The sequence below is a fragment of the Toxorhynchites rutilus genome, chromosome 3, assembly GCF_029784135.1.
Source record: "Toxorhynchites rutilus septentrionalis strain SRP chromosome 3, ASM2978413v1, whole genome shotgun sequence".
NCBI classification, from domain to species: Eukaryota; Metazoa; Arthropoda; class Insecta; order Diptera; family Culicidae; genus Toxorhynchites; species Toxorhynchites rutilus.
In genome coordinates, this window is record NC_073746.1 from 153,795,247 (window position 1) to 153,810,161 (window position 14,915).

The following is a 14,915-nucleotide window of genomic DNA, read 5'->3' on the forward strand; positions in this document are numbered from 1 at the left end:
GGATATTCATTCATTGTGAATTGACTCAAAAGCAACTTCAAACAAATGATTACTAAGCCAACAATAGTTCTACGTCTACCTTGCGGTTATACCACGTATATAACCAACGTCTAGTTTTCCATTTCAATTTAAAGTTATATGCTTCTAAAAACACCCTGTATAAAAATTTATAAATTAAACTTGTTCATCAATCGCGATTAACAATTGAAAATCAAATACCATTCTATGTTTTTCATGGAAACCAGAATTATAACCATGTTTCACGTTGTCTCTTTCCCTCTCCACAGGTGCCCCAGGATGTGAAAGCAGGTCTTGGCAACGGGGGTTCGAGCGATTAATATTTGCTCGATTACTTTGGTACCACTGACTCTGCGTCAAGTTTCATGTAAAAGTTTCTTCCTACATTTCCATCGCGTAGTGACTAACAACATCCAGTTAAGGCACGGCTCCACTAGCTCTATATATCCCACTGTCTCACCCGATCTTATCGAGACCACGCTCCACAGCAGTCGTAGATAATTGGAGCCGTGCGGTAGTGTTTTTCCAGTGTTCTTCAATGACAGAACACTCGTCACTCATAAAGTAGCAACAACAACAGCAGCAACAGCAGTAGCAACAGGCCTTATCTGGAGAAATAAGGCCAAACATCAGCGAAACATTCAGTAGGAAAACTTTAGATGTAAACTTGTAGCCGATTTGATCCAATCAAAACCAGTCGCGTAGTGTTACCGAAAGTAAAAGAGAGCTTTCAATTAAATTTAAGCTAATTAGTAAGCAGCATGCCAACGAAAGGAAAATCAAGAACAAAACATGGTTGTGACAATTTCAAATAGGATGAGCGCCGGCCGGAGTCAAATTGTCCGCCGATGCTCATTGCATGTAATTATCCGCCGAGAAGGATCCGGGATCCGACATTCGCCCGGAGAATTTGTTCAATTTAAATTGTATAGATTAATTAATTAGCATAACGGCGCAGTTGTGTGCTTGACGGTGGTTGAATGTAGGAATGCGAGATTCAAAAAATATATCAGGCGTGCAGTTGTGTATGGAATGATTATGGTATTTGTGCGATAGTCACAGAAATTCGCGCAAGTTTCACTTTACGTACATTAATTATCCACTAGATGGAGATTGATTTCCAAGCCGGATTACGGGGAGCACTACACACCGATTCAAACTCCGTCAAACACCAGCGACTGAATGCTATTTGAAATCAAATCATTCGTCACTCATAGTATTTGGAACGATTCCTAATTAATGTAATATCGGTTGAAGAAGGCACAATCCTATCCTTTCATTCCATTCCTCGAAACTCTTTATCTTAAAAACACTCCCCATGTTTTGCTTTTTACTGTAAATAGCAATGTGATATAGATTATTATGCACAGAGCCAAGCAAAAGTGGGCCAAAGTGGAAACAATGGAACCGAGAGCATTAGAATAGCATATCGATAGCAGCGCCCCCTTTTTCATGCTCGCCCCACTGTTATCATCCGAAAGTAAAAATCAATAGCGATATACTTAATTTAATAATGTAAGCGACACCAGACCCGGAACGATCTCAGTCACAAGCAATTCGTCCCGAGACGGAGAACGATGAAAAGCATGTTAATTTATCGAAGTGAATCAAAAAAGAAACTCGAACTGAGTTCAAGCGATTAAAGATATGGATCTACTAGATGAAAGCGAAGAAAAAGGCGAACTAAGACAATATTCTTTCTACTCTGTAAGCTCTAACATATAAGTGTGACCCATCCAACCCACGGTGCGTTGAAATACTTCGATATAGTTTATCGTAACGATTAATCTGTTCTCTATCGGCTACATTGTCACTATTGAGGACAGGGAAAGTCTGCAAAAAAGGATAGGGACTCTCACCCTGGGACTCACATTGAACTACAATGCTTTTCCATAACATTGCATCCACACTGCGTTCACTTATCAATTCATCGTAATGAACATTGTACGAGGATGGAGTAAATATGTCTCTAAAACGAATTATAATACCTATTAATATTATCTAAATTGATCAAGAATGAACGTAGCTATTAGATTGGATTTTCAATTATTTGAACGAAGCTTCCCCAATCCTGGCTTTTTCAGTAAACAAACAACCAGAAACGAAGTCCAGTTATCGACATTCGCTTTTTAACTAGACCGGCATATGAAACGTCAAATAAAATCGAGGGGAACTTCAATGAATTATTTGATTTGCGTTGATCGTGAAATTGGATAAGCAATAGGTTTCCACTGCAAGTATTGCATTAAGTGCGACAACAGGTTCACTCTGTCCAACTTCTATAAGACCACCCTGATTTATTCCGTTGCAACACAAACAGTTAGAATTTCAACAAGATACATTCATGCATTGTTGAATGCTTAGAATAAAGTATATTTAACGTTAATTTCGTTCAAAAGAGTTGTTTGTTTATTTATTATGCTTAAATATGATAAGTTCAGCTGTCCAGTCTCTATAAGACCATTTCAAAATTCATTGACGCCATTTTCAATTTGAAGATTTGCTGTGAGGGGCATTCAAATATAATTTTAGATGTTATAAAAGTTCACATAATTTTCGCATGACAAAAACATTGATTAACTTACAGAAAAATAATTTCCCCACATTTTATATCACACACTCTGTCCAACTTCTATAAGACCAGGTGATGATCTTGCTGCTTTGTGTCATTGTAAACAAACAATGCCTCAATTTATTTTCTAGTTTGTAGGTATTGGTGACGTATTGGTATTGGTGATTACCATAAACTGCATGATTTTCATATGTGTGTGTGCAAGCGCTGAGCGTAAATGATTTATTTAAGTGTTATCAATGAAAAATTCAAAACGATCGGCTAATTTTAGCCATCTCGGCTAATAACCTTGAAAATTAGTGTTGGAATACTATTTACCCAATCCTGCTGAACGGATTTCTCGATATTTTTCCATGTTTCCAAAATTGCGACCTTGAGCTCTTCGATCGTGGTGTACCGCTTTCCCTCAGTGTAGATTCTGCGTAAAAGGATTCCCCTAAGATTTTCAACAGGATTCAAGAGTGAAGAGCGAGCCGGCCAGACCAAAAAAATAAGTTTTTGGACCTTAATCCATTGCTTAGTTTCCTCGCTGGAATGAATAGTAGCATTGTTTTGCTGGAATGTGATGTTTTTGTGACGATATCCACGCAAAAACGGTAGGAGAGAGGATCCCAGAACATGTATGTAGTCCTTGAATGATGTGAAAGCTATCTTGAGCTTTCCGGTTGCACCGAATCCCGCCTAAACCATGCACGAGGCTCCACCGAAATTCCTGGTTGAAAAATACTGTTCCTTCTTCCGTAAACCCGTTGGAACCATCAGGTGGATAATCCTGGAACTTTTTTCGTCAGTGAAGATAACCTATACATTGAAGAACTTTTCGTTATGGTATATAGCAAAATGTATTCTTTTGGAAACATTCTTTATCACAACATACCATGTCCCACAGTCGGTTCATGTGAGCTTTGGCAAAACTCAGACATCTTCCGATGTGAGATGGTGTTAGAGAAGGAGCTTTAACCTTTTAAGCCCTCTTTATGTGAGGGCTTTTTACCGAAACTTGACGAATTGTCATCCGAGAAACATTTAATTTCACATATTGCTTTATTTGCATAAGTGATTTTGAGGTATTTGAAGCTGTTCTAACTATTTCCCGCTTAGCCCGGTCAGAGAGTTTCTATTACGTGGAGTTCTCTCCTTCTTACCGTATCCTTGAGAATTCGCCAAATAATTGAGCACTACTTGATGGGATCGTTCAATCCGACGAGAAATTTCTCTGATACCATCATTTTCTTGGTGAAATGCATCTATTTGTCTTTCTTCTCTCTTCGTGAGCATTTTTCCCTTCGGCATTTTCCAGATCTGATTGATCAAAACAACTAAAACAACGGGAAATGCAACTGGTCTTATAGAAACTTGACAATTGAAAAATACAAAAATAAATCGTTTACGCTCAGCGCTTGCACACACACATATGAAAATCATGCAGTTTATGGTAGTCACCAATACCTACAAACTAGAAAATAAATTGAGGCATTGTTTGTTTACAATGACACAAAGCAGCAAGATCATCACCTGGTCTTATAGAAGTTGGACAGAGTGTGTGATATAAAATGTGGGGAAATTATTTTTCTGTAAGTTAATCAATGTTTTTGTCATGCGAAAATTATGTGAACTTTTATAACATCTCAAATTATATTTGAATGCCCCTCACAGCAAATCTTCAAATTGAAAATGGCGTCAATTGTTTTCGAAATTCTACTTCGCCCAGTTGAAAAACAGTCCAGTTAAACCAGGTTCAGTTATCGAATGATTACTGTACTAATACATTGTTGTAAATCATTCTTATTTAAATAAGAGGCGGAAGAACTTTCAAGTTTCACCTTTCAACCTCTACAAAAAAAAACAACTAAACAACTCACATGAAATGTAAAACTTTAATTCAACCCAAGTAACCATCCACGTCGTCTTCTAGAACACAGCATTCTAGAGCCGTAGATGCTTATTGTCAGGTATACAGCATATAATTGCTTACCAGATTTCAGTTAAAAGGCGAGATTAGTTATGAACAGAACAATCACAGCGGACCGAGAACGCTACCCGGCGGTACTCCGGATGAAATACAATATGTACGGGAACGGGTACTCCAAACCTTAACGAGAGCTTTCCGATCGATTAAGTAGGATCTGAGCCACTCGATAATCCAGTCATGGATCGGCTTCCGCAATAGTTAGTTCATGAGGTATTTTGTCGAAGGCATTTGACAGGACGCTTGTGTATCTCGACGTGTTATAAACAATAGATATCTTCTTTACGAATCCATGTAAATCCATGCATCGAAACATTTTTCCAGATTCCTCATGTAGGATCACAAGAATGTCGGCTCGCATTGGCAACGCAGCTTAATATCAAAACCCCTCGACGGTTTTCAATTGCTTTAGCGCTACCGGACTTGTGAATCGGAGTTATCTTCTTCCATATTTCAGGAAAGGTGAGTGGCTGTAAATATGGCTGAACAGGGTCTTCAAAATATCCGCATAGTCTTAAGGGGTAGTCTTAAGGGCTATGCGGATATTTTGAATGACGGAGGGTGACGATCTGCATCTTTCGTAGTATCAAATTTTCTTAAGACCGTAGCAACATCGTTTTCAGTTATTGTCAACGGTGGGAGACGTACGCCGAATGACGAAATATTATGGTGCACGCTGCTGAAGAAATCTTCAAATAACTCGACAGAGCTTGCTGGCACGCCTGCGTTTGTATTTTTTTTTTTTTTTTATTATCTGTATTATAGTGACTTTCAACTCATTCGGCTGGTTCGTCACTTTTACTTCCATTTTTGGAAGAATGTCGGGAGTGAGAATTGAACTCGTGACCTTTAGCGTGAGAGGCATGGATGTTACCACTACGCCAGATCGCCTCCACACCTGCGTTTGTACGGGCATACGACATTTTATCAGGAATCCGTTTTTTTTCAGATCCCTAATGTAGGACACGAAGGATGTCGGCTCGCATTTCAGATTTGTTGTTGCTTGGCACTCACTGTATTGCGCTTTGAAAAACTAGAGTTTTTCTCGATTTTCACGAGATTTATTAGAAACCCGTTTTCAACCTTCAAGGCTACTATAGACCCATTCCATGAGGTTATGCACCAAAGAACCAAATTTCAAATCTAGTTTCAGGAGAAAAGTGAAAACATTATTTGAATAAACACTAGTTTTATCAATAATTCTTTAAACCAACCTTTGAGAGGGACGAGTTTGAAAAACCTACATAATTATATTTAAAATATTTCAGGTTTTCATTTTTTTATGATGCTTGAGATATATCTGCACTTGCTTAGCCAAACTTCAATGTCTATATACCATTGAATGGACAATTAAATACTTGTTTGTAGAGTCGCGGGTAGATCAATGTTTTATTTTGTAATTTGTGAGAAACAAAGATTTGAAAAACAGGTATTTTGAAGCGTTGTCACGTCACAAAAATAGAGCATTTTTTGACGTGGGACTACGTCTAACCGGAATATATGGGGGGTAAAATGAAAAGCTAAACACAGAACATGCAGGAAAAAATGAAAGATTCCAAATGCTTATAACTCGAACATTTCTTACTGGATCGGAAAGATGTTTGCATCAATTGATACGGAATATTTCTACGCTTCTATCGCAATAATAAAATGTCATTTTTCATTAGATAAACAATTGAATAACTGTGAAATATCATGCGTTATCTAAACGCCCTAACTGCTTAGTTTTGATTGGCCCGATTTACGGTTTCGCGAACACAGACTTCGAAATCAATGTACTTGTGGGAATCCGCTTAGCAAATATACCTGCAAGTAGGGGGTATTTTTGTTACAACCGAGTTGTATTTCCCTAACACGGACTTCTAAATCAATGTGCCTGGGGGAATCCGCTCTGCAAATACATGCAAGTCGGGAGCATTTTTATTCCCACTGAAATGTATTTCCCTAACACAGACCTCAAATCCATGGAGCGTGGGGAAATTGGTATTGCAAATACATGCAAGTCGGGGGCATTTTTGTTCCGGCTGAAATGTGTTTCCCCAACACAAACTTCAGAACCAAGGTGTCTGGGGAAATTGGCTTTGCAAATTCATGCAGGTCGGGTGTATTTTTCTTCCGACTGAAATATGTTTCTCTAACACAGACTGCAAATCCAAGGAGCGTGGGGAAATTGTCATTGAAAATACACGCAATTCGGGGGCATTCCGGCTGAAATGTGTTTACCTATTACAGACTTCTAAACCAAGAAGTATGTAATACCAAATGTTAAAAGACTGTCATTAAATTTACTTGTAACGAAGAACATAATCTATCCAAAAGCATTAATTGACCTCACATGGAATTATACAATCTTTTTACTCACAAAGCAAATATATTGAATTCAATTGAATTCGGAAGTTGTTACATTCAATCAAAAAATAAATCAATACAAATAAATGATTGCCAAGCTAAGGTAGTTCCACGTCAACCCTGCGGTTATTATCATAGATATAACCCACCCATTTTTTTTAGTTTATCAGAGTAACCTAAGTTCTATTGGGTGTTTCCAATTGAGTTTCTCTGAGCAAACAATGAGGGTTAACAACCCACAAAATTTGGTTGAGATCGGTCCACAAATAGAGGAGTATCAACTGTCTCAAGAAGTTGTTGTCACGTTACGCAAAGTATACGATTCATTCCAGCGTGACGTGGTAATATTTTGACTCAACAAAAACTTTTTTTTTTACGTTTTCATGTATGAAACAAAATTAAACTGTGTTTTTGTGAAATTGAGAAGATTTGCTACGAGAATCGTTAGTTGGAGAATATTTTATAGATAGGTTGGCTTGTTGTCTGTCAAATACATTTGTGACGAGTCAGCACCTGTCTTTCTACTGTTTCGAATTGTTGAGCATGAATGTTGTATTTTCAGTTCCGTTTCAAAACATACAAATGAACTTTTTTCTATGTTTTGTCAACAATAGAAGAACGTAGATTCCTGAATTTAGAATAGATTCTTGTTTCTACTTCCGGTTTGCTGATAATAGTATTGAATGACAAAAAATATGGAAACCCCATACGATTTGGGTGTTGGTAGCAGGTATCTTCCCAGCGGAAGTCGAATATTCCGATGTAATTTTAAAATCTGGGATGGTAATTTCCGGTTCGTTTAAAACGGGTCTAAAAGACCGGAAATGGCATAAAATTCCACAACACGATCGTGAATGAAAGCGCTAGCCATCGGTACGCGAAGAAGAATGAAAAAAGAGAATCAAGTTTGACAGCGAGCAGATAGGATTCAAGCGAGAGGGAGATAAAGTTAGAGTGGGAAGAACTTAGCGCTATAGCGACGCGTGTGGAGTCAAACAAAAAAAGTGCACAAAGAATTGCACACGCAAACGTCAACTGTCAACGATCAAAGTCAACGTCAAAGTCATCTTCAACAACCAAACAAAAACGCCCTTGCACAGGTACGCGCAAATGCACACAGACGCATACAAAGAGTTTATCAAAAGTTTCTGATGGCAAAATCAAATGCGTTCTCCCTGTAGTGAGCGCCACTCGATGAACCAGGATTGTGCTAGCCCTTGATGGCAAGCGCCAGAGTGAACGTGTTGAACAATCACGATGTAAAAACTGGAGGTCGGTTTAGAACCACTCAGACTTTTCCCAAATAACGGCATACCGTGTATTACAGGTAACAGATAGATTCAATTTATATAACTTATTTTGATGAACATAATATAAGCAATTAAAATTGCCTTGTTTCGCAATGTTTCACAATCTAAAAGAACAAAAGAACTACTGAAAATTAAGCAGAAAATACCTTTCCTGAGATACAAAGGCGGGTAGGTTCAAGATCACCGGTCACGTTAGGACTAATTTCCCCTATAGGATGGACCTTTGGAAGGAGAAGGGGAGATCTCAAAGGAAAGTGAGAAGTATTCAGAGTAATAAAAAACATAAAAAATAGCATATATCGTCTTTGGTATCGATTTATTCAGTAAATCGATCCTTACGTCGTTTGGAAAATCGATTCGACAAGATCGATCCTTTTATATAGATCGCTCAATTATGAACCATACACATCATCTCTTTTTCTCGATACCGTGGATCACCGCGGCACAGACAAGTACAAAGCGATGAATGATACATAAAGCATTACAAACGTCATCATTCGACACTTGCGAGTAGAAAATGAGGAAAGATGTTAACCTTTAACGAACGAGCGAATTTTTCTAGAACGATGACCAGTTGGTCGACGGATTTTAAAGAAATTATGTGCTTTATTTCCAGAGAGAGAGAAAAGGTGCATAATTAATATCGCTTTATTGGGTTCTACGCATGTAGGGTAACACGGGGTGATTTGGTCATATGGGGTGATTTAGACCACCCCTTTATCTCAAAAATTACGACTCAACTTGGATTTTCTATAATGTCATTTCCTTCTATTGTTGAACCGTATGTACCTAAAGTGAAAAAACTTTGGTAAAACTTCACAAGTATAGGGAAACGGTAGCATAAATACATCAAGTACTTTGAGCGTCAAAAAATGTGAGTTTTCCGATCGTGGTTTTATGGTTTTTCCCGCTGATTAAACAAACTTTTCGTGTATTGTGCAGTACAGTTCTGTTCACCTACAGAAGAGAAACAATTTCATTTAGCGAAACTGTAAGTTTGATAACAATAAATGAAATTAATTGCATTTTAATTTTTGCGTGTTTTGTGGTGTGACATGGACACGTTTCTGTGGGGTGAATTGTTCCTACAGGTTTGAGACTTTTCTTTGATCTAATTGATTCCAGATGCCGCTGAATTACAAGAAGAGGATGGACAGACAACGTTGGAAGAAGGAAGAGCTTGAAAGAGCAACGCAGGCCATCGAGAATAGATTTTCTTTGACCAAGCATCAAAAGTGCTTGAAAATGCTCGACCAACAGTGAAAAGATTCATGCGAAATTCGAGATGGTGTCAATCCAACTTTTCTGGTCTGGAATCTGGCTAAGACACCTGGTATCGATCCCAAAACATTGTTACTGATTGTAACATTATCCCAAAACACTTTACATAAACATACGTATGTTTATTTAGACCGTATTGGTATGTAACATTTTTTATTTAGACCGTATTGGTTTGGAAATATTAGGCGATTTGTTTAGGTGGTCCAAATTCCCCCCTTTTCCCCTACGCATGACTCCGTTTCTCTTTCTTCTACGAGATAGTGCTCCGAAAATGACGATAACAAACTTTATTGACCGTATACAAAATTATGTATTGCTCGGAAAGGAATGCTCCAGATCACGTAGCATGCATAAAAAAAGGCATAACCTAACAGAATTCCTGAAATATAACGGAATGCCGCATATATGGCGGCATTCGATTTTTTTTTTAATGTTTGCAATGCCGCGAGTATGGCGGCATACGTTCGCTAAGGGTTAATAGCTTAAGATGCATAAAAAAATGCGTAAAGGTTTGGTCGACCAAATCTTGAGCTCGATCGGATCTTGTTAAAGGATCGTATCTTAATTTTCAAACTGACTGGGTAATCAGTGGAACACAGGTTTTCATGCAAGAGACCGCCGCTTCCGACGGCGGGTCGGCGGTCGTTTCGGTTATTCTCGTTAAATGGGGTCTTCGCCCCATTACATTAACCTTAGAATAAATTTCGAAAATTAATATCGAAAAAAATAATTTACAATAGAAATTACATTTTTTTTCTGTAAGGAATTTATACCCATGATGCTTCTCCGCGCCACAATATTTCTAGCCTTCTTGTGACATAACAATTTTTCTGTGCAGTTGTTTCTGTCGCAGTTCTTTTCTGGTGCGTTTTTTCTGTCACCCATACGTTCGTATTTGGCAGTTCGTTTAGACTCGTTTATATCCTATGTTTTCCTCGAAGTTTTAGCATTTTTACATAATAAGGTTATTCAAGTACCAACGTGATCAAATGCACCGTATTAAACGTGTAAATTTCCATTATACAAGTCGACACAAGTGTAAACTTACATTATGTTAAGTGACATGGTATTTCTCGTTTTAACGAACATGCGTCGTAGCACGGGCTCCCATGAAGGTATTAGATCATGAACCTCCTGGTTACCAATGATAGATGTCAAGACAGGGTTTGAAAGAGTATTCGGTAGGCGATGTAGATAAGCCTAATATACCGAAAGTTGTAGCATTCCAAATTGTGGCCCTTTTTGTAGATGGGCCAGACGATTCCCTCCATCCGCCCGTTCATTAGTTTTTCTCCCTACCAGAAGAGTTTTCCTCTCCCATGTTTGTAAAGCTCGTCCGGTAGTCCGTCCATGCCAACGACTTTGTTGCTCTCCCGCTGGATTCCATGGAGGACGGAATTTTCCGTAGGCGCACATAGTTCAGCTCCATTTCTGCAGATTGACTCATCATTCACTGATTGCTTCATCATTCAGATTCTCTGCTGGAGATGGTGATGCACCTTACTCTTCTGTTGTGGGTACCGTCACTTCGAGTCGCTACGCGTTGTTCTCTGCAGCTCAAAAGTTCCATTGCTGCTTGATATTGAGCCGCGGGATTAGGCTCAATCGCATCTGAGGCACAGTCGACAGTTTTCAGTACATGCATACTGAGTAATGGTCCGTATCGATACCCACACCTTGGTAGATGCTTTGATGTTGTCTTAGGAAAAACGTCCGTCGATGAAAACACCGTTCGTTGCTCAGGTGTTCTCCATAGGGGTTCCATTGGTTCGTCTTGGTTTGCGGACTATCCTGTTCGATCACGGATTGGGGTCCATATCTTTCCTTCCGATCTCTACGAGGATAGCTGTCGTAACTATCTTCTAGCTACGCGTAGAACGCTTCCTTTTCGACAAAGCTCCTGCAGCGCAACGAAGCGTGGCCAGCAGGCAAACTGATCCAGAAGGCTCCTGTCCAAGCATGGAAAAAAAGTCACAAGAGGGTTGTGTCCGAGACACGACCGCATTGTTGACGTAGGATTGCGTTAGGCTATCTGTTGAGTTTGGATATTTGTGAAGAATTACTTCGTTTAAATCATTATGTCTCTGAAAAGGGCCGTGTTTTTCGGTTGTTTGTTCACTCCACCAGTATTTACCGAGTGATGATGGCAGAAGGATGCTAAACAGTCGTTGAATGGTGCGTATCAGATAAAAGGTGTCGAAGTGGAATGAGATATGATGAAAACCATCCTCTGTGACCCTAAACGAGATGCCTCCTGTGTTATGTATGGATGAAATAACCAAAAAAATTCCCCAATGTAATATGAGATAATTACCAATACCGAACACAATTATCGATTTTACTCATCAGTAAAAACATGTTACTTTAATGTAGAGAAAACATATTTGAAATGGAAACATATTTAATTTGTAATTTTCTTTTATAATTTTTATTTTCTGAGTGTTTATTCAACCCAATACGGATTTTAATTGAACTAACAACACCTAATACTATATGTAAAGCATATGAGAAATCACTTTTTCACTTTTCCAATTTTTCTCGCCGTATAGACTTTCCCTATGTGAAAATGAACACAACAACACAGACAGCTTAAACCTAACGACCCGTTTCCGAGCGGGAACACACCTTGGTTTTTATTTATGAAAATTGAAACAAATATATATCAAGTCATTTTTAACACAATTGCTACCGTATACAATTTTGCACTTACACTTGTGCTAGAAGTTTTACAATGCGTGATCGGTCATTGATATCAAATTTCACGAAGCAACCAACATAAAAGTTCCAAATTTAAATTTTATTTGCTAGAATTAATCGTATCACTCACCTTACTTGCAATATAAAAATGCCCCCGACTTGCATATATAATTGCAATGTCGATTTCCCCTAGGTAGCTTGGTTTAGATGTCTCTGTTAGGGAACACATATCGGTAGGAACAAAAGATCCCCCTACTTTCATATATTTGCAATGCCGATTTCCCCCGGGCATCTTGGTTTTGATGTCTCTGTTAGGGAACACATTTCGGTGGGAACAAAAGCTCCCCCTACTTTCATGTATTTGCAATGCCGATTTCCCCCAGGCAGCTTGATTTGATGTCTCTGTTAGGGAACCGCCGCATGTGTCGTCTACTCGCAAAAGAGAATCTGCTCTCATAAGAGTGGCTGAACAATGAACACCGCGTTTCATGGACTCTATAGAGAACAGACGCTATTTGCGCCGCTCCTCCTAGAACACGGACGCATCGCGGTTTTGAGCTATAACGCTTATAGCGGCGTTAACTCACTTCGCTAGGATTTTTGAAGGGAATATTTTTCGGCTCACTAGGCAATTTCCTAGTCTAACTAGTTCCTAGACTTCTTGTTAAGGGACGTTTATTCAATATATTCGCACCTAGCCTCCACATCGAGAGTCCGTTCGCTATCCGCAACCTACGACGCGTTCGATTTCTTGGAGCTAGACTGGGAACAGAATTAGACTCGTACCGATCAATGTGAATGCCATATTGAACAACGTGAGAACTATTACGACACTCGAAATGTATGGAGGTCCCTTTAATATATGTACATCTCAAGGAGACCTGTTCGCAGCAATCACGAAAAGAAGAAAATAGAACACATCCATGTTCAGAACTTCGATATTCAATTAATTTTAGAATGTTGGTTTTCAGCTGCGCAAATGTTTGAAAAATTTGAAAACACACCCTTGGGAATCATCAAATTGCCTATCTGGATCGCATTATTGTCGCATTGACCAAAAACAGGTATCGATTATCCGAACATATCTACATGTGTGCAAACATTAGTTCCGTTATCGATTTGCATCATACATCATTATCCGGACAGGGATCATCTACTTAAAAAAATCATCGTCGTTCAAGCGCGAAACCACACGAAATAAGCCCCCTTTGTCCCATATCCAAAGATTGAAATGTAAATATACGCCTCCCGATCTCTCATATCATTATCGAAGCCAACAACATTCAGAAAACTAACAAACGTCGCAATAATTATAACTGTAGAATACAAAACCTTTTTGAATTCAACGAGAGTAACGTTGAACTGTACAGTAAGTGTGTAAAAAACATGAACAGCTGAACTAAAACCAATTAGAGTGAAATGTGACTTAGAGCAAACAGATGACTTGAAGCGTCAAATTTGATCTCTTGCAATCTTTGTCACTCAATAAAAGAATTTCTCTCACAACCGACAAAAACGTTACAGAGTTTCATTGAATAGCTGCAAAAAATAGAGTTACGAGTTACGATTAGTAGAATAACTAAATTAAGGGGTCCAAAACAAATTCTAGGTCATGGTTAGGAAGTATCGGTTCTCTAGATGTCGTCGTTGATGTTGTGTCGTACTTAGCGTACCTTATGTGTTTGTAGACTAGCAGACAACTTGTGCCGTTGCATAAGTTTAAATTAGTGATTGCTGCGAGTGGCAGCTGTTAATACAAACCACGTTGAAAATTCTCTAGTGATGTTTCTAGAGCCCGAATGGGTACCTCATTGCGGGGCAATTTAATACCGAGAATATCAAAAATAAAACTAATTATTTCCTATCTGTGATTCTTCGGTTGAATGTTACTGTGATTTACGTTAGAAACCAAGAGATAACTACTATACTTTGTTACACTGTTCATCTTTACCACCCCTAGCGTGAACCAAGAGAGAGTAGTAAAAAACGGCTCACCCCTATCGGAGTGGGAGTTCATTAAAGCTGTCAGCAAGAGCGTACGACGTCTATTTACATCTTGATTGACAATATTTTCTAAACTGTTACAACTATGAGTAGAGCCAAGATAAAATACACCGTCATCAACTTTCATACTAAATAAAGAAAATTCGCGTGAGACAGAAGGAAGTAATAAAAGTCCCTGCTCCTCTGTTGGGTCCCCAACAGAGTGGGGGACATAAAACAGAATTATTCTAAAACGAATAAAAAGACTATACGGACGTGATGCCCAAAATGAGAGGAAAATCACTCCAACATACCGTATGGTGATTCTTAGGGTGCGTTACCAATGTAGGCTCTGAGCGCAGCGAAAAGCTCACCCCCAATGGAAACGCACCCTCGCAAACTCTTTCTACTGGCAGCGGCGATTAGGTTAGGAAAAAACAGGTTTTATGAATGAATGACAAAGACAGAATTTTCATCTTTAGCTGAGAAAACGTTACCTAGCAATAAATAGAATTTGAAGAATGAAATACTTACAATATACTGTTAATGCCTTCACTTTAAACTAGATGAACATTTACTAAGTGTGTAGTAATTACTCAGATGAATAAAATACATTAAATAGGAATACGATCGATAAAAACTGTTTGCAGCAAAAAAAGTTTCAATTTCTAGAATAGTAAGAGAAGAAAAACTATCATTTAAGTCCAATCAATATCGAAAAGTTTCAAAAACTTGA

The 14,915-nt window shown here is 38.5% G+C and overlaps 1 protein-coding gene across 2 annotated transcripts in view; it reads left to right on the forward strand.

Moving 5' to 3' along the window:
- LOC129774401 (inactive dipeptidyl peptidase 10) overlaps positions 1-13,340 on the forward strand; it is a 502,809-nt gene extending 489,469 nt beyond the window's left edge. For both annotated transcript variants that reach the window (XM_055778134.1, XM_055778135.1), the window contains one exon: positions 288-13,340. In XM_055778134.1, the coding sequence (XP_055634109.1) occupies positions 288-338 (51 nt within the window). In that variant the 3' untranslated portion in view covers positions 339-13,340. The remainder of the gene's footprint in view (positions 1-287) is intronic.
- Positions 13,341-14,915: the final 1,575 nt, after the last annotated feature.